This window comes from Arvicanthis niloticus, chromosome 1 (genome assembly GCF_011762505.2).
Source record: "Arvicanthis niloticus isolate mArvNil1 chromosome 1, mArvNil1.pat.X, whole genome shotgun sequence".
In the NCBI taxonomy this organism is placed as follows: domain Eukaryota; kingdom Metazoa; phylum Chordata; class Mammalia; order Rodentia; family Muridae; genus Arvicanthis; species Arvicanthis niloticus.
This window is the reverse complement of record NC_047658.1, coordinates 134,192,287-134,212,504: the sequence shown is the minus strand read 5'-3', so window position 1 is coordinate 134,212,504 and position 20,218 is coordinate 134,192,287. Positions and strand designations below refer to the sequence as shown.

Below are 20,218 nucleotides of genomic sequence, written 5' to 3'. Positions count from 1 at the left end.
CTGAGTTTTATTTCTACAGACATGTATTTAAGGCCTCATATATAAAAAAAATATATCAAGGCCACAAGTTGAGATCTGTTCATTCTGAAATATGGGATACAACCTCAGTTCTTTTCCTTCTGGCCCTAGATTAGATCCTTCACTGATTGGGTAAGGGTAAGGTTAAGGGTAAGGGTAAGGGTAAGGGTAAAAGGGTTAGGGTTAGGGTTAGGGTTAGGGTTAGGGTTAGGGTTAGGGTTAGGGTTAGGGTATAGACAACATTACTGGATCATTTGATAAAACTAGAAGACAAGAGGCTAAGCACTATAGTTTCAACAACTCAGCTTGACCCAAAGGGAGGAAAATACCACACTCGACACACAGGTAACTTTTATCTTGGTATCACACCCATCCATCTTCCATCAAGCCACACCATCCAAATCTCGTATCCATCTCTAGGAGAAGTTTGCTTCTGGTATCCACCCAGCTGAGGCAGAAGCACATGAGAGTTAGGCAGACAGCTGATGGAGGGAGCTTAGGACTCACAGTGATGGGAGGCTCAAAAATCACACCCTGACATCCACTCCAGTACACACAGGAGCCAATGCAAGAAGTACCCGTCCTCTGCCCATGCCAACTGCAATCAACTCCAGGCTGCACAGTGGTATGCACACGCCCTCGCCCTCCTGTCACACACATTGGGTCTTCTGGAGTTTTTGACCTTAAGTTTCAACACCTGGGCAGCACAGAGTTACGGGGTCCACAGGACATGTACCAGGACGAAGGTTAGAAGGGACAGAGGTGGCAGGGACCTACCTCTGAAGTGCTGCAGGCTGGGCAGGCTTCCAGATGGCTCCTGCCACCTTTGTAAGACATGCATGTATAAGTGGGCTCTTCCAGGTGAGCGCACTGCACCAACAACCTCAATAGCGTGGCAGGGGAGTTTAAGAGTGTGTGTACCTGCAACTCCATGCCCAGTAGAGGCGACTGGGGACAGGGGAGGGGTGACTAGGTAAATTTGTTCCCAAAGACCAAGTCTATTCATCGGCTTGCTTTGTGTACCAAAGGATACCTGTATTTAGAGACATGGGGAATACAAGGCGGATCCTGACCTGTTTCCTTCTATTTCCAACTGAGAATTACAGGGCACCTTCTCCACGTTACACCTGCAGTAGAGTAGAAAGAACACTAGAGTCAGAAGACCTGTGTCCTCCTCCCAGCCCAGCTCCTTCCTTTCAGGCTGGGAGGCCGGGAGATCACACAAGGGATCATTCTACAGTGATACTCGTTTCTCCAAAGTGGCAGAGGTGGTGGGCTCAGGGCATGGCTTCCTAGGATCTCTGGGTCCTTCCTGCAGTGTCCCTGTGCTCCTGTCCCATTTTCCTCCACAAAATGTCCCCTCTGTGGTTCTAAAAGCCGTGGAGAATGAGAAGCCATGTTAGGCATGTGTGAGATCTTCAGAAGGAAGGTGACTTTAGTCTTGTCTGGCCGCTTGTTTGTACAGTATGGATGATACTTACCCAGACAGCTCCTGCCTATGAGCTAGACAGAGATGGTGATTTTCTCACAGTCCCTGCCACATGCACATGCACCGAGTCTGGTTTCTGGTCACCAGCTGAGCTCACCTTCCCTGACCTCTCGTTTTCAGCAGCGCACTGAATAAGTGCCCTTGACTGGGAATGAATCTGAGCCACATCTGAGGGTTACAAGACAATTTTGGGCACTGACATGTAGGCGACCTTTTGTGTGGTGGCCGTGGAAGGGCATTCAGGTTGGCAGTACCCTGGGAAGCTCGCCACCCCATCCAGATTATGCTCTAGACCAAACCAGCAGTCTCCCTTGGCTGACTCAGGCTAGTCTGCCTCTGGGCTTCTGCATTGACCCTGCCTGGCTGGCCCAGGGCGGGAGGCAACTGGACAGGATCAGCATATACTACACAGTGGAGATATGAACATGCATGCAAAACTCCAAATATACAGCATTAACCAGAACGTCTGGAATCCACGTGAGAACGGGGAGGGCCATGTTAAAAAACAAAGCTAAAGTTGCTAGCTTCAGAGCAGGCAAACCTACTTTTCCTAAGCCAGGGATCTGGAAGCTTTTAAAGAACAGGAAGACATGATCAGATACGTGCTTCAGAAAGAAGGCAAGCCAGGAAGGGATGAGAGACTAGACTCCCACACAACTGGCAGCTACTCTAGACCAGGGGCTCCAGGGTCTCACGGACGGACGGACAGAGTGCGTGAGGACGCAGGAGGAGGCTTGCCCTTGGAGACTCATGCATAAGGAGGGGCTTTAGAAGTGAGGTGTAGACAGGAAGACTTTCAGGCTGATGATGTTGATAAAGAAGCCAAAACCAACCATGGTTCTCTCAGAAGGCCAAGCAGCAGCAGAAGAGGAACCAGGGAAGGAGGAACACTACCCTGGGCAGTCCCAGTTCTAGGATCCGAGAGCAGCAAAGGCTACAATCGAACAGAGGAGCCAGGTACTAAACAAAGGCGATTCTAACACATCTCCTTTGTTAACAAACAAATTCCAGTCGTTCTGATAGAGGTTAGGAATCTGACTGGCTTCGGGAAAGACACAAAAGCACAGACCACAGTGGATGCTAGGTTATGCCAAAGATTTGGGTTTGCAGATGTACTTTATAGGTCTGTTTCAAAAGGCAGTTAGGCATGATAGTGCGAGCCATCCTGGATAGAAGCCTGGAAAGCTGTTAACAGCAGGCTCTGACCAAGGAGATAGCTCAGTGAGTTTTTAAGAAGAGCGCTGGGAGAGAAAAATTTTTTTAAAAGAAAACAAATATCTCTGAACAAGAGTCCAGCCCTTCTGTGAGTGGACTAGTTAAAAGTGGGTCTTCAAAAATCATGTCTTGGTCCAACCTGAAATAAGGAATGCTACAAATTAGTTTCTAGTGTATGTCAGGATTAAACAGGGACAATTGCTATTGGGTTTATAACTTGTCATGTACTTTAAAAGGAGCTATAATGTAAAGAAATACCTCCTGGTTCTCTCTTCCCTCCACTCCCCCCCCCCCCCCCAGAAAAGTGTCATTATGATGACTTTTCTTCAAAAATTAAAAACAAACATCATGGGTGGGTGCACTTTGGTATAGTACAGTTCTCGTGATCTGCCTTCCCCAACTCCTCCTCCTATCCTGTGTCAACAGCACAGCACTGTTTTCCTTGCATAGTGCAGAGCAGAGGAGGCCGGAGAGAGACCGGGAATGAGGACCCTGTGGCTAGATTCAGCAGTGCCTCGCTCGAACTGGAAACAGCACGGGTTGTATTTCCAGGACGGGTAAATTTCCCCAATGCCAAATGCACTTCAGATCAAGTGCAGGCCCGGACCATCCGTCAAGGTATCACTAAGGACTTACTAAAATTCTAAGGGTGGGAGCAACACAGTCCAGGGAGGCAGGAGTTACAGAGCTACCATTCCTGCCATGCCTCCTGCATTATCTGGTACCACTGTAGCCACAGATCAGACTAGCCAAGCAGAAACTCCCACCTTCCCAACTGTTCCATGTCATAGTTTGAAGTCATTCATCTTTAAATCACGTGTATAGTGAACAAGCAAGGTTTTAAGAAAATGTATAAATGCACGTTCTGCTTCCAGATTCTTGGGGTTTTTTTTTGGATTCACTTTGTTGTTTGTTTGTTTGAAACAGGATCTCAACATGTGGCCCAGCCTGGCCTCAAACTGAATATCCTTGTGCCTGAGCTTCCTACTGCTGATTAACAGTTGTGCACGCCATGTGCCACAGTTTCCAAATTCTTTAGGAAGAACACAGATTTGAAAAGCGAGGCATAATAAAGCAGAAGCGCCTGATAGAAGAATTTGATTTCTTTCTTTCTTTCTTTCTTTCTTTCTTTCTTTCTTTTTTTTTTTTTTTAAAGAACATATCAAGGTGCTTCAAATGAGTTCAAGTGACCAGCGGTAAACTAATTACATCCTGAAAGAGTGTAGATTGCTTCTGCCAACAGTGCGTAGGAAATCAGACAGTAGAAACGGAGGCAGAGGCTGGAGAGCAGCAAAGATCCCTGTTTTGAAATGAGAAATGAAACCTAATACCGTTAGGCTTCATGTTGACCCTTGTTGAGAACTTAGACTAAATTATCCAGAGGCTGGGGGGCTACTTAGCAAAGATAAATAACATCATTGAGGACTAGCAGGGGGTGTCCCTGAAAAAACTGTGGTAGGCAGGCAGGCCGACCTCATTTCAGTAGTTCAGCAGGGTTTCTAGGTTGATAGATGGGGAAAGAGCTACAAACACGGTATAGTAGGTTTTAGTCTTTCTTGATAACCTTGAGAAGGGACAGATGAATGTGGGTGACATGAGGGCTTGGCCCTGTGAGTTCAACAACACAGAACTAACCTCAAGGACCACTGGTCAGCAGATATGTCAACCCGCACTGATGCCTAGGGCATGTCACAGAGCCATGCCCTGGTTCCTTCACAAACATTTCAGTAATAGTTTCTGACACATCTTGGGCTTCGAAAAACCTCAGGAAGATGAGCAAATACTTGTTTAAAGAATGAGAAACAAGTGAGGTCAATGATAAGAATGGATGCTTCAAGGTGAGGCTGCACAGAGCTGGGGGACTTCAGTATATGACGCTTGACCAGTAAAGCTTGCTTTAGCTCAAGTTTACACTTAGCAGGTTTTGAGCAAAGATACCTGTGGTGTATGTCATGTGTCCAACATCAGCTGACTCTGTGACAAGGATGCTGGAGAAAGCAAAGTGACCCTTGAGCCACATGTACAAAGCTCTGGAGTCCAGAACAACCAACCAAACTACCCCATACCCTTAGAGCACAGAGGGAATTCTTGGAGGCATGGTTCAAATGGACAGTACCAGAGAGGAATGTGCCTAAGGAAGGCATAAGTATCACTCTGAGAACAAAAGGGGATGTTTCTACCTGAAGAAGGTGGCCCTGGGCTGGGGATGCCAGTTTGTAACTATTTTCAAAGGACATGTCTTGAAACAAGTCTGGATTCATTTTCTGACTAGTTTGTGGAATAGCTAAAAGTCAGTGGGAAGGATTTCAATGTGGGAAAGAACAACCATATCGAAGACAGTCCTGCAGCATCAAGAAGTTCCTCCAGAAACTGTGGCCTGATGTGGGAATCTACATCAGCAGGCTGGAGGACTTTCTATCACAAGGGCCACTGCTATGCCTGAGTCACAGGATACTAGACGGGGCAGAGCCAAAGCCCAGAACCTCTGCCTTTAAGGCTGTCTCTAGGAACCTTTTCCTGAGACCTGGGAGAGCTCATCTGGGTCAGTCTCCCTGGCCTCACATGGTGATTTTAAACAGTACAGGTGCAACGGAGGAGGACTCCTTTACAAAGAAACAGAGTGCCTCGGGTTAAATATTATTGAAGGTTAGACCAATAGTTAAAAGCCTTCAAAGCCAGCAGAAGACAAAGCATGTTCACAAAGTCAAAACAAAGTATAGCTTGAGATAAAGCTTTCTATTTGGGAAAAATACCACGGTAGGAACTAGTAGCCGTAACCCTGTACTACCTAACAGCCATCCGTCTGTGAGTCACACCAAGTCATCGGCTCTTCGGGGTCATATCTCAAAACCATCATGCTTTAAAATATAAAGCAATAAACAGACACAAATTATCTTAAGTCTTTACGGAAATATCAAGCCACATCTGTCCCCGAGTCCCGCAAGAACTTTTAAACAACTGCTCCTGAGAGCTAACTAATTCTTCTTATGTATCTGTTACCTACAGATGGAGGTCTCACTCAGTATACTGCCCGGCTACACAGCCATCAGAACCCCACTAACACTGGATGGGCATGTTTGTCCGAGTTTCCTACAGGTGGCACTTCTTTAAGTAGGCTGAGTTACTGTATTAGTTACTGACTCTAATGCAGGAGAAACCTCAACACAGCAAGATGTACATTTTTCCAGTAGCTTTTTTTTTTTTTCTTCTAAAATGAACCAAAAATACGACACTGTATCTAATTAAGGCCCTCCTAATTTGAGTACCTCCTACTTGAGAACCAAGTTTGGTAAGAGAAATACAAAATATAAATATAGTCCATTGCTTTTTCTAGAGGATCGCTAACATGAAAATGAAATATACATGAAACATGCAGTGGTAGGAAATTTAGCACATGATCTCCAGAAAGTACTTAAAAATACAGGGTCAGAATGAGTCTTAAGAGGGTGCTTTTTAAGGAGAACTCAATAAGCAAATAAATAAGGGCCAGGAAGAGCCACTCAATACCTGTGTGCTGAAATATTTAAACATCCCTTGCCTACAGTACAATTAAAGACATGCTCACTAGAGTCAGTTCCGGTGAAACTGCATTTTCTGTTTCTGGAACTAAAACCATGGAAACCAGTATCAGCAAGGACACTTTCTTCGTCGTCGTGCCCAGAGGTCCCTTCACCTGCTTGATTAACTGTAAACAGTCTCAAAGTCTTATTATTAATCATTAAACTATTTAAAGAATCTGGGGTTATATTAACTGCCTGGGACAACAATTCCACAGGCGGGGGTGGTGGTGGTGGGGGGCAGGGATTACTCCACTCGGGAAACTGAGGGTCAGGCAGGGAAGTGAACACCAGCTTCAAATGTAAGCAGCTGAGGCTAGCCTAGGAAGGAGTTTGTGCTGTGAGCTCTGCTTCCACAGGCATAAAGGAGTTGCCACAGCTATGTGTGTGGGAATGGGCTCTGCGGGAGTCTGTTGTGGTTTTGTACACCAGGTTGACACAGATGCAGCCAGTAGGCAATGTAAACAAGCTACCCGAAGTCTGTCAACAACCAGCAACTCATACTCCATATTGGTGGTAGGGATGGCAACAGCTGTGACCACCTGTGAGGTGTCAGGTAAAGAGAACAGCCATTTCCTCCCTTCTGTTGAGCTCCCCCCCCACCCCCCTCCTGGGGGAAAGTCTGGCAGAATGCAACCAGATTTTTAAGTTTTTCCAAAGGGGGGGTCAAGAAAGAGAAACATTGCATCCCCTCCCCCACTTAAACACTGTAAAGCCAAATAAAACAATCTACTCGCAACATGAGACCCACTAGGTGCTGACCCTTCCGCTGATTAAGGAAGCTGAAATAACAGCCACTATTCAAAGGTCCCGCTTTTAAATCCCCACAGGCTCCCTCAGCCCCACTCAGGGTCCCAGCAAACCCAGATTGAATGAGCAAGGATGTGATCATCAGAAGCCTGCCAAAGACCAGGGCACACCTGGTCAGAGAAACAGATGTTATGTTCTCCTGACACAAAGGCAAAAATAAAAACAAGTCAGAGGCAGCACTGAGTGACACTGTCTACTTAGTCGCAATTCCCTCGCACCAGAGGCTGATGTGAGGTGTAATGATTCAACTTCCCCCCTGTGGGAAGGCAACAGGTGGAATTGGGGGTGACTAGAAACTGCAGTTACTAATTCTTGGTTTGCACACCACACACACACAAAGACACACACACAAAGACACACACACAAAGACACACACACACAAAATCTCATGCTTACTCCAGACCAAGAGTAGACTTGGAGTCGAGTTTCCCTCTGTGGACTGTCAGACAGATCCACAGAGGATCCACTCAGGAGAAGGTGCCTTTGGTGGCCACTTTACAGTATTTAAAAGATTTATACTTTCTTTTTTTCAAAATGAAAATAAGGAAGCTAGTAAGTACTGGAGCTACAAGTCTTGATGAGTCAAGAGACACAAGAAATTCTGTCCCCTCAATGAACCTTTCTCCTCCTGTCCCCATCACCGGTTTGGAAAATATCACATGGGTGAGAAAGGCTTAAGAGCGAAATTCCTGGTGGAAAGTTTCTACTTTTCCTGACACTTAATCTTTCGAACAATTTCTTCCTGCCTGCCATGTAACAAATACATCAAAGCTACGAGGAAAAACCCAAGTCGCAAGCAATGGAGCTGCCCACCTTCAGTTCAACAGGTGTACAGGACAACAGGAGTTCTTGGTGAAAACTCATGGTCTCTAACAGCTGGTTTCTATGATCACTCAATTCAGAGAGCAGAAATAACCTGCTTCCTATCTGCTTTCCATGGAAACAAGAGATGGCTTCCAAGGGAAAATATCATTGCATCAAATGCAAATATCATTGCATCAAATGGAAATCAAAGCAAGAAACCCAAAATCAACAAACTCCAATACAATCAGACTAGTTAACTAGTCTAGGGTTGACTGATATACTCAAGTGTCTTGGCCTCAGTTTCCAAATAATTGTTTGTTTGTTTAAAGCGGTCTTGCCTGTGTTCAGCACCTCCTTCTTACTGGTCACACCCAAAACGTCCTTGAGAAAGGGGTGAATTTGCTGAAATATCACTGAGTACATATAGCAGTAATATAAGAAAGACCACAACTGTAGAAATGCTCAACACTCCATGTATTAGGAGGGAAGCCCAACAATGTGATGGAAATATCTAGTTATGAACTGAGGCCTTAACAAAAGTTTTACCTTAAACATGACTGCAATTCCTTTTTTTCTGACAAGTCAACCTCAGATAATAATAATAACAACAATAATAACAGCAGCAATAACAACAACAACAATAATAATTTCATCCCATCGTCCCAATGCCTCTCTCCTCAGAGCTCCTGAAGAATCCTTTTCTGGATCAGGCTTCTTTAAAAAGTTGTCTAATCTCATTTCCCTCCATCTTAAACAACACATGGAAAATACAAAATACAAAATAGCAACTGCGGTCGTTTCACAAGTCACAAGGCAGCTTGCACCTTTCAAGACAAGGCTATGCAATGCAAATGAGAAAGAACGCCATAACCCAAGTGCACAATCTCTCAAGTCCTACCACTCAAGGGCTTGATGGAAAGGAAGGAGCCAGGTGCTCACCTGTCTTTGTAGTTTATCACAGTATCGATGATGGCGTTCATCTGCTTCGTTAGTTTTGGGGGATTTGGTGACAACTTCTCAGCCGGAGGGCGGCCTCTTCTTTTCTTCGCTTTTTCCACATCTTCCTTCACGGGGTCTTTATCCACATTTCTTCGTCTTTTTCTTTTCTTAAGCCGTACCTCCTCTTCCATTTCTTCCAAATTGCCGTCTTCGATGGCCTGTAAACCGGAAACAAAGGAGAAATAAAAAATCCAAGTAAGGAAAATAACCAAGGCAAACAGATCCACACATTTATAATAAGGGGTATAGCTACATATATCTTGAATAATTAGAATAATTAGAATAAAATGGAATTAACAAAGTAACACTAAAAGTTACCAGCCATCAAAGGAGGAGAACGAAAAGGCACCACCATATTGGATGAAGCTCACCTTTAACCTCAGTCTATTCTGTAAGGCCGAGAGCCCTGATAATAACAGGTAACGGACATTAAAGCATCGATTCATTCAAGTGCTTGAAAATGACTGAATGCACATAAAATGTATCTCAATATAAGCAAAATACTTAAAGATGTCATTACTGTAAGGACGGTAACGATAAACAAAAACCAGGGGCATGTGAAAAAAACCGGAATAATCCCCTAAGACATCTACGCAGTCACACACGCTCTGACCTTTACGGTTTTACATCAGTTTATTCATGATTCACAACATAAATCAACAATTCTATCCAGATTTTTGTTCTAACACAGAAATTAGCAAACAAGGGAGCAGAAGGGGGTAGGAAGCCACATTCCCTGGTAGACAGAATGAAATCATCCGATAGAGAACACACACACACACTCACAAACAGCAAAACACTTTTTTTCCAATTACCTGCAAACGCTTGCTTTAAACCAGAGCCAGCCGCACTAATGCAGAAAGATAATAAAATAGCTATAAAAACAGACAGGTATGAAGGAGACCTGTTCAGAAAAGGCTAAAAGATCCATGTGACAGGACCCACAAGTTCAAACTTTTCTTTTTTCCTGGTAAGTCTCTGAACTTATAAGAAAAAATTAAAGAGAGGAACAAAAAAGAAAAAAAAAAAAGGAAAAGGAAAAAAACAAACAGACAAAAGAAAATCTGACCACGGAAAAGAAATTTTCTTTAAAAAGAAAAAGATCTAAAAATTACATTTTTTTTTTTTTTTGAGATTGCTTTCTCACACAAATGACTGGTGTTGCTATTTGTTCCTCGGGCTCTTGATATCGCCTCCAGTATGTAAATGCTAATCAATCCTCTCCTAGCTGAAAGAGCTCTAATCATAAGGCAATTACCTTCATTTCTCCACAGCACCAAACATGGCTAATATTTATGATCATGTGAATATAACAATCAATATAAAGAGTGATTACAGCTCAGACATAATTTCTTTCACTTATGTACAATGCCTTCTGAAAAAGAAAGGTTTTGTGAAGAAAACCTGCTACAGAACACAAAACAACCTGGCATGTTAAAAATGCCAGTGGGATTTAAAAAAAAAAATGTTTCCAATGCATTCTCCAATGTGTTAATCCATAGAAGCAACATGCACACAGACAGAATCCTAAGGGACAGCCTGAGCCCAGGCCTTAATAATCAAAAGACAATTTCCATCACGATCCTACAGTGTTCGGATAACCACTATGAAAGAGGCGAGACCTGATGAGTTATGAAGAAAAAGGAGAAAGGAAAAAAAAAAAAAGAAAGAAAGAAAGACGCTCCCCATTATTTCATTAATATTCATTTGCCTAAAAGCAGGACACCCACTATACAGCTAAACACAGTGCAGCTAAGCAAAGATAAGAGAAAGAAATGGTCCCACACATCTTGGAGGCTGAGCATGCTAATCATAAATACAGCATGCAAGCCTGTCAACAGTTAATGGTACTGCTCTCCTCCAGCACCCAGTTGCACACAGAAATCCGGAGAACGGCGGCTTTGGATGTGTTACACACCTACACATGCCTGGGATGTAGCTCTACTGAATCTTCAAGACGGCAACGGAAAAGGATATTTACCTTACCACAATCAGCAGGCCGGCTATCGGAAATCACAGTTAGTGGGGATAAAATTAACAAGCCAGCAAAGCAGCGAGCTGCTAGTCTCTTCATCAGCTGATCAGGAAAAAAAAGAGAGCTGGGAAAGGCTGTGTTTTCATATACAAGTAATTTTATTTTACTGAAAATTTAATACTGGAAGGATTGTGGATACTCAAATCTGCTGTTTCATTCTACCTACGACCAGGCCCCAAGCCTTCCTCCTCCAGCCTGTTTTAATATTGACAACTACTTATCATATTGTTCCCCCCTTATTATTCCAGGCAGCAGAATTAGAGATTTTAGCTCAGGTGGTTTCTGATTCTTGCTTGCATTTTTAACAATTAAGCCAATAAGAAAACAAATGAATATTCAAATGTATTTTAAAAGATTAAAGCAAGATATGCTTTTTGTTGTATTTTATGCTTCATCTTAGTCGGGTTTTTTTTTTTTTTTTTTTCCAGAAAAGCTATGCTGCATGGTTTCGGAGCAGTCTAAAACGATTTTTAACACAGAAGAAAAACACCCTCCCCCCCACCAGATGCATGTAAGTAAAAGCAATGTACATGTTCTTAGGTTCCTGTATTTTAATACAGTGTTATTTTTCTCTGTAAAGAAAATCCCGAATAACTGTGACACTTCACTTTCGGTTTTCATACTGCAAAAATTTTCATTGTTTTTTTTTTTTTTCTTTTCAGTGGGATCCGTGAGGAGGGGGAAGTTGTGAAAAGAGTATTTCTGCTCTAACCCCCGCCCCCACCCCACCCCCCCAATTCTGGAAAAAATGAGGAACAAAACATAAGCTTGTGATATTTGGACTTTTAAATCTCTACGCCTGTGAGTACCTAAGAAGGAAAACAAATTAAATTGCAAACAGAACTAGTCAAACAGATTTTTATTACAACTGTTAATACTGCAGATTCCTATTAAATTTAGGTTCTGGAGTTACAGGAAAACACACAAAGTACTGACCATTATTCCCCTTAAGTTAAGGTTTTTATGCAGGAATGCACAGAGCTACAGAAATCTTCCCTCCTCCCCAAAGACCCCGAACACATCTATATGCAGGGCTTCATGTTCTGTGGTTTCTAAGGGGCTTTTTCTAATGGAAATCAATTCCCTCCATATTTCCCAATGCTTTTCCGCACTTCAAGAGTTAGACTTAAGATTTCTCTTGCTTGTAAGGGAAATTATGGGGACTTCTCTGATTTAAAAATATTATTTTGTTAAGCTAGTTCAGCGGACAACTTAGCTGGGGGGGCGGGTACAAAAAAATTAAAGAAGAAGAAAAGAAACCAAACAAAAACAAAAAACAAAAAAAAAACTTGCTACACAATGCTAAAAGTACTACCCCCAGAAAGAATTCCCTTCCAAACCTTTTACCAGCACAATAATGAAATAAATCACAGAAGCAAACCCCCAGTTTCCGACTGGTGACGTGTTGCGCAAGAGAGCCGAGCCCTAATTCAACATACAGACGGCTCCCATGCTGAACTGCCTCTAGATTTAATGAAGTGAATAGGAAGGAAGTCGGGGGAAAAAAAGTGTACAAATAAGAAATTAACACTTTCCTTCCCTACCTAAATGGTGAGGCACAACTACAGGGAAGTTTGGTGAGGTACCTCTTTCCTTAAAGGCACACTGCACTCTTTTGGCTCCGGACGTCACGAAAGAACCCATATGGTGCTAAAAAGCCCCAGCCAAGTTAAAAGAGTTAAGCATACTTCAGCCTGCGGGTGTGTGTGTGTGTGTGTGTGTGTGTGTGTTTGTGTGTGCTTTTTTTTTTCTTTCTTTCTTTCTTTCTTTCTTTCTTTCTTTCTTTCTTTCTTTCTTTCTTGAATGAAGCTAGAAATTACTCCTTCCTCCACTGGATGGCAACCTTCTCCCCCCCCCCCCCCACCCTTTTCCTCTCTTGCTCTCCTTTCTTTCTTTCAATTTTGCTTAAAAGAAAAAAAAAAAAAAAAGTTTTCACGAAACAGGATGTGCACGCACAAGCGAGGGAGGGACAGGCTTGCTCTCCAATGATTCTTAAGAAAGCAGCGGTGCTGACAAGGACGGGCAGGAGGCGGCCATGCAGGGACCAGCTCCGGAGCAGACACGGAAGGCTTGCAAAGCACATGGCAGCCCCAGTAATCAGCCACACGTGCTGGCTTCCACCGTGTTCCTCTGTCATCCCGACACACGCCAACTACATCTTTCACTGAATGAGGGAAGGTCTCGAAAGCAGGCATTATGCTCCTTCCCAGCCGGGAGGGGGTGTGTGTGAGGGGGGGGGCGGTGTGGTGGGGGTGAGGGGGTGGAGTTACACGTGACATCCCCCATCACAGCAGAGCCGCTTCAGGATTGTGAATAGGTAAACAGGGGCGGGAGAACAAAAAGCCACTCTGCCCATTGTTCCCTCCCTTGCCTCTCAGAATGCACCAGGCTGGGTGGTAGGGTCCTTTCCCCCTGGCCCACGACATCTCTAGAAACATGTAAAGCAAGGATTCTAGACACCACTAGGCTATAGGTGGTAAATAGAAAAAAAAGAAACAAACAAATGAAATGCATTCTGATAGTACATCTGGTATTTGTTGCATGTCTTTCCTGATATATTTCTTTTTTCCTTCTGGGTGGTAATGGGAGAGGCTCCTCCTTTAGGGGCTCTAATTAGGGGGAGGAGGAGGGAGGGGAGAGGAGAGGGAGAGCAGGACAGAGACACTTACAGAGACATACACAGAGATAGATAAACTCTGTGTGTGTGTGTGTGTGTGTGTGTGTGTGTACCAGTCTAAGCATAAAAAACAAAACAAAACAAAACAAAACAAAACAAAACAAAAAAACCTGGTGCTTTCTGGGGAATCTCACGTCTCCAAAAGGTAATGTCCTAAAAGGCTAGGTCTCCTTCTGCTGAGACCCTAAACACTAAGAACACAGACATGATCCCCCAAACCTGAAGAGTAACACTAACAACCAAACTGCAGTATTGTGACAAGTTTGCAGTTCCTCTGTGAAGCGTGTTCTTATAATAGCAATCTCAGAAAGTAAGAACGAACTGCCGCCAGGCCCTTCAGTCCCAGGGTGGTGAGGACAGGTGGCAGAACTCCAGACCCAGGGCTTGGGACAATGACTACGGTTTCAATTATTACAATCTCCCAAAGCAAAGTATTATGAAAGGTGTACATAAAACTCGATACTCTCCAGGGAAAATCTTCCAGGCACAGGGTGACCAAAAACTGCAAGCTGCCACTCACAGGGCAGGAGCGCAGTGGTCAACTAGGCTGCAGATCAAGTTGCTCTGATGTGACAGCTGGGTAAGATTTTTAATGCACCTTAAATGATGAGAACCAAACATTCTGTATGTATCCTTACTAAAACAAGTGTCTTTAAAAACCCAGATCCTGAATCTTCTATATACTGAGGTGAAGAATCCCGACAGCTGCAGGCCCATACTTGCTGCCACTGCCTCTGCACAGAGCATATAATACCAGGACCTTTTTGGCAATTTGCCTTCCAGGGTTCCAACAGGTGGCATGCTCAGTCTTGTCCGGCCTAATGACTAGAAGATCTCTCAAGAATGCTCACATATCTCCCCATCCACTGCTATTAAAGAAATGCCCTCGGCGTAAGAAATTACCCACCTTGAGAGCATGCCTGTTCTCAAATGGTCTATTTGCTAACAAATGCCTCACATATGTAGGAGACGGGTTAATCTGAAGGCTGGGGAGCTCACAGAATAGGATTTTCACCCAAATGACGAACAACAGACTGATGATATATTCATTCAAGAGATAGACCCTCATTTACTTCATTTGAAGATGGGGTCTGGACATGTTATAGCCCATGCTGGTCTTGAACAAGCTGGTCTTGAACTAGCAATACTCCTGTCTCAGGCTCCAGAGTGCTGAGATTATAGGCATGCAACCATCTACTTCTTTTTTTTTTTTTTTCTTTTTTTCTTTTTCTCTTTTTTTGCAGGGGAGTGGCAGGGAGGTTGGTTTTTTGAGATAGGGTTTCTCAGTGTAACCAGCCCTGGCTGTTCTGGACTTGCCTTGTAGACCAGACTGGCCTCAAACTCACAGAGATCTGCCCTCCTCTGCCTTCCAAGTGCTGAGATTAAAGGCATGTGCCACCACACTCATCTTCATTCACTTATTTCAAGTATTTGCTGTCGGGCATCTTGAAAGTCAAGTGCACTTGCAGTTCTTTCTCCCTGAACTTAAACACACAGTGCTGGCCCAGACCTAGATGGGAAGCGAGCAACCTTAGCTTCATGCATTACTGGTAAAGTATGTTTTTCTGTTTCTGTTCAACAACCTTGAGTCGCTATTAGAGAAAATGAACCAAGGTGCTTCCTTGGTTCTGGTGGCCTAGGGAGCCATTTAAAGAGCTGGGCGGGACTGGGGCCAGGGGTTGGGGGACAAACGGACCTGAGGTATATTAAGTACATCATTGCAATGTGGAATTTAAAACAGAAAAATTAGTATAAGGAGAGGCAAAGTTATTTCAAGCCTCTAAGAAGTATTCATGTGCCAGGCATGGTGGTACACATGTGTAATTCAAGAATCTGGGAGGGCTGGTCTCAAGTTCAAGGTCACCCTGTGCTACACTCCAAGCCCTGTTTCAAATCCCCACCCTCCACCCCACCTTTGAGCAGTTTGGAGCTTGTCAGTGTCAGTGTTTCTTCTATTCCTGCACAAACAACATGACCAATAACAAGTTGGGAAGGAAAGGATTTATTCAGCTTATATTCTCCACATGGCCATTCATCACCAAAGGAGGTCAGGACTGGAACTCAAGCAGGTCAGGAAGCAGGAGCTGATGCAGAGGCCATGGAGCTATGCTACTTACTGGCTTGCTTCCCCTGGCCTGCTCAGGTTGCTTTGTTATAGAACCCAGGACTACCAGCCTAGGGATGGCACCACCCATAATGGGCTCTCCCACCCTTGATCACTAATTGAGAAAATGTCTTACAGCTGGATCTCATGGAGGCATTTCCTCAAGGGAGACTCCTTTCTCAGTGATAACTCCAGCTTGTGTCAAGTTGACACACAAAACCAGCCAGTGCAAAACCCAACACTCTACTCAGAGAATAACCTTTAGTAGGTAGGAGCTTCCAAAAACTTCTGGCCAGGAGGATCCCCCCCCCCCCCACACACACACACTCACACACACACTCACATACACATACACTCAAATACTCTCACACACACACTCACACTCTCATACACACACACACACACACACACACACACACACACACACACACACCCCACCGACCTTTGTACTTACAGCTGCTCACATGCTGTACTCCAACTCCCATGCACACAACTAAAGAGAGAATCTGTCACTCTGAGAGAGCCTTAAAGAAGCAATGGGCAATAACAAGACATACAGTTCAACTTTTGCATTTCAAGACCACCTGTCCAACCACTACCAACCCACACATTACCAAGACCTCTGCTTATTTTTCCCTTGGGCAAGTCCCTGCAGGAAGGCCTAGGATATCTCTACTTTGAGGAATACCAAGATGGAGTAATAGGTTTTTGGTATAACATCGCCGTGGAAAAGTACAAGATTAAGACTGTGAGCACACATGAAGATTACATCAAGAGAGTAAACCAAAGCACCTTCATGAATGCAAGGCTTGAGCCAAACCATTTCTTCTGGGCTTCTCTGGGTTGGGCTGGACCATGAGTTAACGAGCCTTGATCCAGGGTCACATGTTACTACTACATGGCAAACTCTCTGGTGTATGCATTCACCCATTGTGGATGAAAGCATTAAAATAAGGAGCCCGCGCTAAGAAAGGAACATTGGCTCTACTTAAAGCAGATGTAAACAATGCCCAAGAATAGCCCAATGAGGAGGGAGGAGGACACACAGATGACATCAAAGTGTAGTAGTCCAAGGCTATCTGAGACAGGAACGCCCTAGCCTCAACCCAATAAAACTGAGGCTACACAGAGCCAGTGAGGTTCTTTACATTTTCTTTGTGGATTCCTATTAGTTCTTTGAGGAATGTTTCCAATGTGTTTTGATCATACATCAGAAGAGGTTCTTCTATAATCTTTGTCATTAAGATTTTCCTTCAGGAAAGCAATGAACTTCTGTACTTTTGCCCGAATATCACATATTTCTGAAAATTATTATCACTATGGTCTTGTGATCTAAAGTAGAATGCTCAGTTTCAGTAACTTCCTGTTGCTAGTGTATGACTTAAGTGGGAAGGGGATTGATGTTTTGATGTCTTTGCTGTGATTTTTTTTTTTTTTTACAGGAATCTGTCTATTTCTAGATGGGGTGTGTGGTACCTCTACATGGGCCCAGGACTCCTGGAAGCTTCACTATGCTGTTGCCAGTTCAAATCCCCTAACATAGCCACTTTAAGTTTCTGAATAACTTGTTGTTTCTACTCGATACTTTCACCTTTCTTGCCCAACCCTCTCTTCTGATGATCTATATTGATAAAATATCACAAAGGTTTATGACTGGGAGATAAGGAAGAAGCAAAAATAATTTCATGCCTAGCCATGTGCCAATGGCCAGCTAGATACTTGCACACAGACCAGCAGCAGTTTTTGAAAGAAGTAATGAGTCCAAGCCCTGAACTTGAAAGAATCACAGCCAAAGGGCTGACACCACCACCTGTCCTTTATGCACAATTCCTAAGTGCTATGCCCATAGTGTTATGGTTTAAAATTCACCCACTGGGGTCCTAATCCCCAAAATCTCAGAATGGAACTACACTTGGAGATGGGACCCTTAGAGGGGTAATAAAGATAAAAGGTTTAAAATGAAGTCATGTAACTGGGTTCTGATTTCCTATGTCTGCTGTACCCAGCACACACAGCACAGTCATGGGAAAGCAGATGAGCATCTCCAAGACAGAGAGGGGCTCAGGAGAATCCAAAGACACCACACCTTGAGGTGTCATGGTCAGTCCTGAGAGCCCTGAGAAATCCCTATGGTTGTTTAAACTACAGTCTGTGGTATGTTGTCATAAATAACTAATGCAGTGTGGCAACTGAAATGTGCAGTTGGGAAGTAGTGCCTAATTGTACCCTAGTGATGGAAGTATGGACCTATTGGTGCACACCATATGTGTGTGTGTATCCTTTTGAGTAAGTGATGAAAGCCTTCGTCCTTCAGGCTATCCTTTAATGGAAGGGAAACTGATCCATATTCTATACCTGCTGCCCGGGTGGCCATGTCCTAAGTCAGGCAACTTCTCCTTGTCCGTGACTCACCTAAAGATCTCTAGTTTTCAGGGTGTCCTGAGAGTTTCTAAATAACATAAGTAAGAGAGACTGGATGCTGCAGGTGTTAGAGAATATATCTAGCTGCCACAGGAGGAGAAGCTGGATGGGATTGCACCTAGGCCAGAGAAATGAATACATAGAAAATATAAATAAAAAAAAGAACAGGGTTCAAAGTACATAGAGAGCTAAGGGGAAGAACTGGTCCCAGGGAGACTGGAATTACTCACCTAAAAAGACATGCATTTAGTTAGGCTATAACTATAGAAAAGTATGTTCATATACATGCACATGTGTATGTATGCACATTTATGTATAACTACAGAAAAGTATGTTCACATACATGCACAGGTGTATATATGCACATTTATATACATACCTATTCATATATTACTGGAGGAACAGGGCAAGAAGGACTATAAGATCACATACTTTTTACTCAGGATATTGAGATAATTTATAAAGTATGACTGTCTTAATAAAGCAATACATTTTGGGTCCTGGTGAGCTTAGAGCCATACATATATTTTAAACGCCCACTCTCTAGTCAACTTTCAAGTCAATGTGTAATTCTGAAGCATAGAGAAATATGAGGCAGTGTTAAATATGACTAGGTCTTGCTAAGAAACACATGACCCTGGAGGAGCCTTGCATGGACTGTTGTTACTTTAACCCTTGGCAGGGCTGCCTGGCAGGTTTGCTAGGGATCCACAGCTGAAGTCAAGGTGGGAAGAGTGAGGAACCGGCAAGGCACTCAAAGACAAAGCCAACTATATCACAAAAGACAGACAAACATGGGGACTGGCTCGACAGGGCCACACGTATAGACACAGTTGTCCCATCTCTAGATACCCGATCTCTAAAACACGATTCAGAAATGGGGCATCTAGAATTTTAAGGGTGCCCACCTAAGCTTCAGTTATTCTGAAGTTAAGAGCCTGTATGTCGAATCAACCTCTGAGGATGCTGTCCCAGCAGACACCTTCCTGCCAGAGTCTCTCTGATTTGGTTCAGACACTTTCTGTGTTCCTGAAAGTGCTTGACATGAAACAGCAGGATTCTTTTTGGCATTACATAAATTAATGGAATGTGATTGAGGAAGGAAATAAGGTTTGGGGGCTAGCAAGCTAGCTCAGCAGGTAAAACTGCTTGTCTCTAGGTCTGGTGATCTAAGTTCTACTCAAGATCCCACATGAAGACAGGAGGAGAGAGCCACTTCCACAAAGTTGTTCTCTGAACCCCTGCACACAAGCCATGGCACATATGCACCCTTCCCCATACATCATACATGCATGTAATAGTAACAAATAATAAAAAAAAATGAACTCTAAGATTCTTATTTCTAAACAGGTGAACACACACTCAAAGATTCCAAAAGAGGTGTATTTCTAAAAAAAAAAAAAAACAAACAAACAAAAAAACAATACGGCCACTGGATCGGGCAAGGTGTAGCTGTTATAATTTGGGAGGAGTCTGTACTCAGCATGCTTTGTCAGAGTCAGTTTCTCACTTGCTCTGAAAACACCCAAGCTGGGAATCCTAAGTTACACACTATGGCTGTTATTTCTGCAGGAAAGACTGCAGAGTGTTCTGGTCGGGAGACCTGAGTGGGGCCCCAACCTCCATCAGAACTACATGGCAATTGGATGCACCTGAGATTCTAGCTGAAGCCTTTATCACATCGGTCCAGCTGTGATGTCCTGTGGGGCCTCGTTCATCTGTCTCTTCTCACCTCCCTAGTGGCTTGCTCCGACCAGTGTGCCACTGGTTCTTACTGAGCAGTTAGAAAGATGCCTTTGTGTGTTTGAGAACAAGGGGTCACCTTCCTGCCTGCTCTTTTTGCCCTGTAGTTCTTTCCGTTTTTATAATGTTACCGTAAGACTTCATACCTGGATGCCACACCACTGACCCCCAAGGTTAAGGGTTACATTTAGGGCTTGATACACACTAAGTAGCTACCACTAAGCTCCATTCCTAGTTTGTTCCCTCCCCCCCCCCCAACAGGTATGGGGCACATTCTATTTTCCAGGCCCTCAGTCTTTTTCACCTTCTTCTGCCCTGCTTCTGGTCCTCTCCTCTAGTTAGCTTA

At 43.8% G+C, this 20,218-nt stretch overlaps 1 protein-coding gene and 1 long non-coding RNA gene across 11 annotated transcripts in view; one reads left to right on the top strand and one right to left on the bottom strand.

The window, feature by feature from the left end:
* The window catches only part of Smarca2 (SWI/SNF related BAF chromatin remodeling complex subunit ATPase 2), a 170,740-nt gene that overhangs the window by 20,622 nt on the left and 129,900 nt on the right, over window positions 1-20,218 (bottom strand). For 5 of the 10 annotated variants that reach the window (XM_034496191.2, XM_034495875.2, XM_076918770.1 and 2 more), the window contains exons 28-29: window positions 8,833-9,050; window positions 1,092-1,145 (exon numbers count right to left, since the gene is read on the bottom strand). In XM_034496191.2, coding sequence (XP_034352082.1) covers window positions 1,092-1,145; window positions 8,833-9,050 — 272 coding nt within the window. Of the gene's footprint in view, window positions 1-1,091; window positions 1,146-8,832; window positions 9,051-10,873; window positions 10,970-12,267; window positions 12,402-20,218 lie in introns of those variants that run through there. The other 5 variants (XR_004606220.2, XM_034496038.2, XM_034496277.2 and 2 more) reach the window with 2 other exon arrangements.
* Window positions 10,881-12,274, top strand: LOC143435574 (uncharacterized). Its single transcript, XR_013106012.1, has 3 exons — window positions 10,881-11,019; window positions 11,356-11,438; window positions 11,590-12,274. It is a non-coding gene; the product is annotated as an uncharacterized LOC143435574 (long non-coding RNA).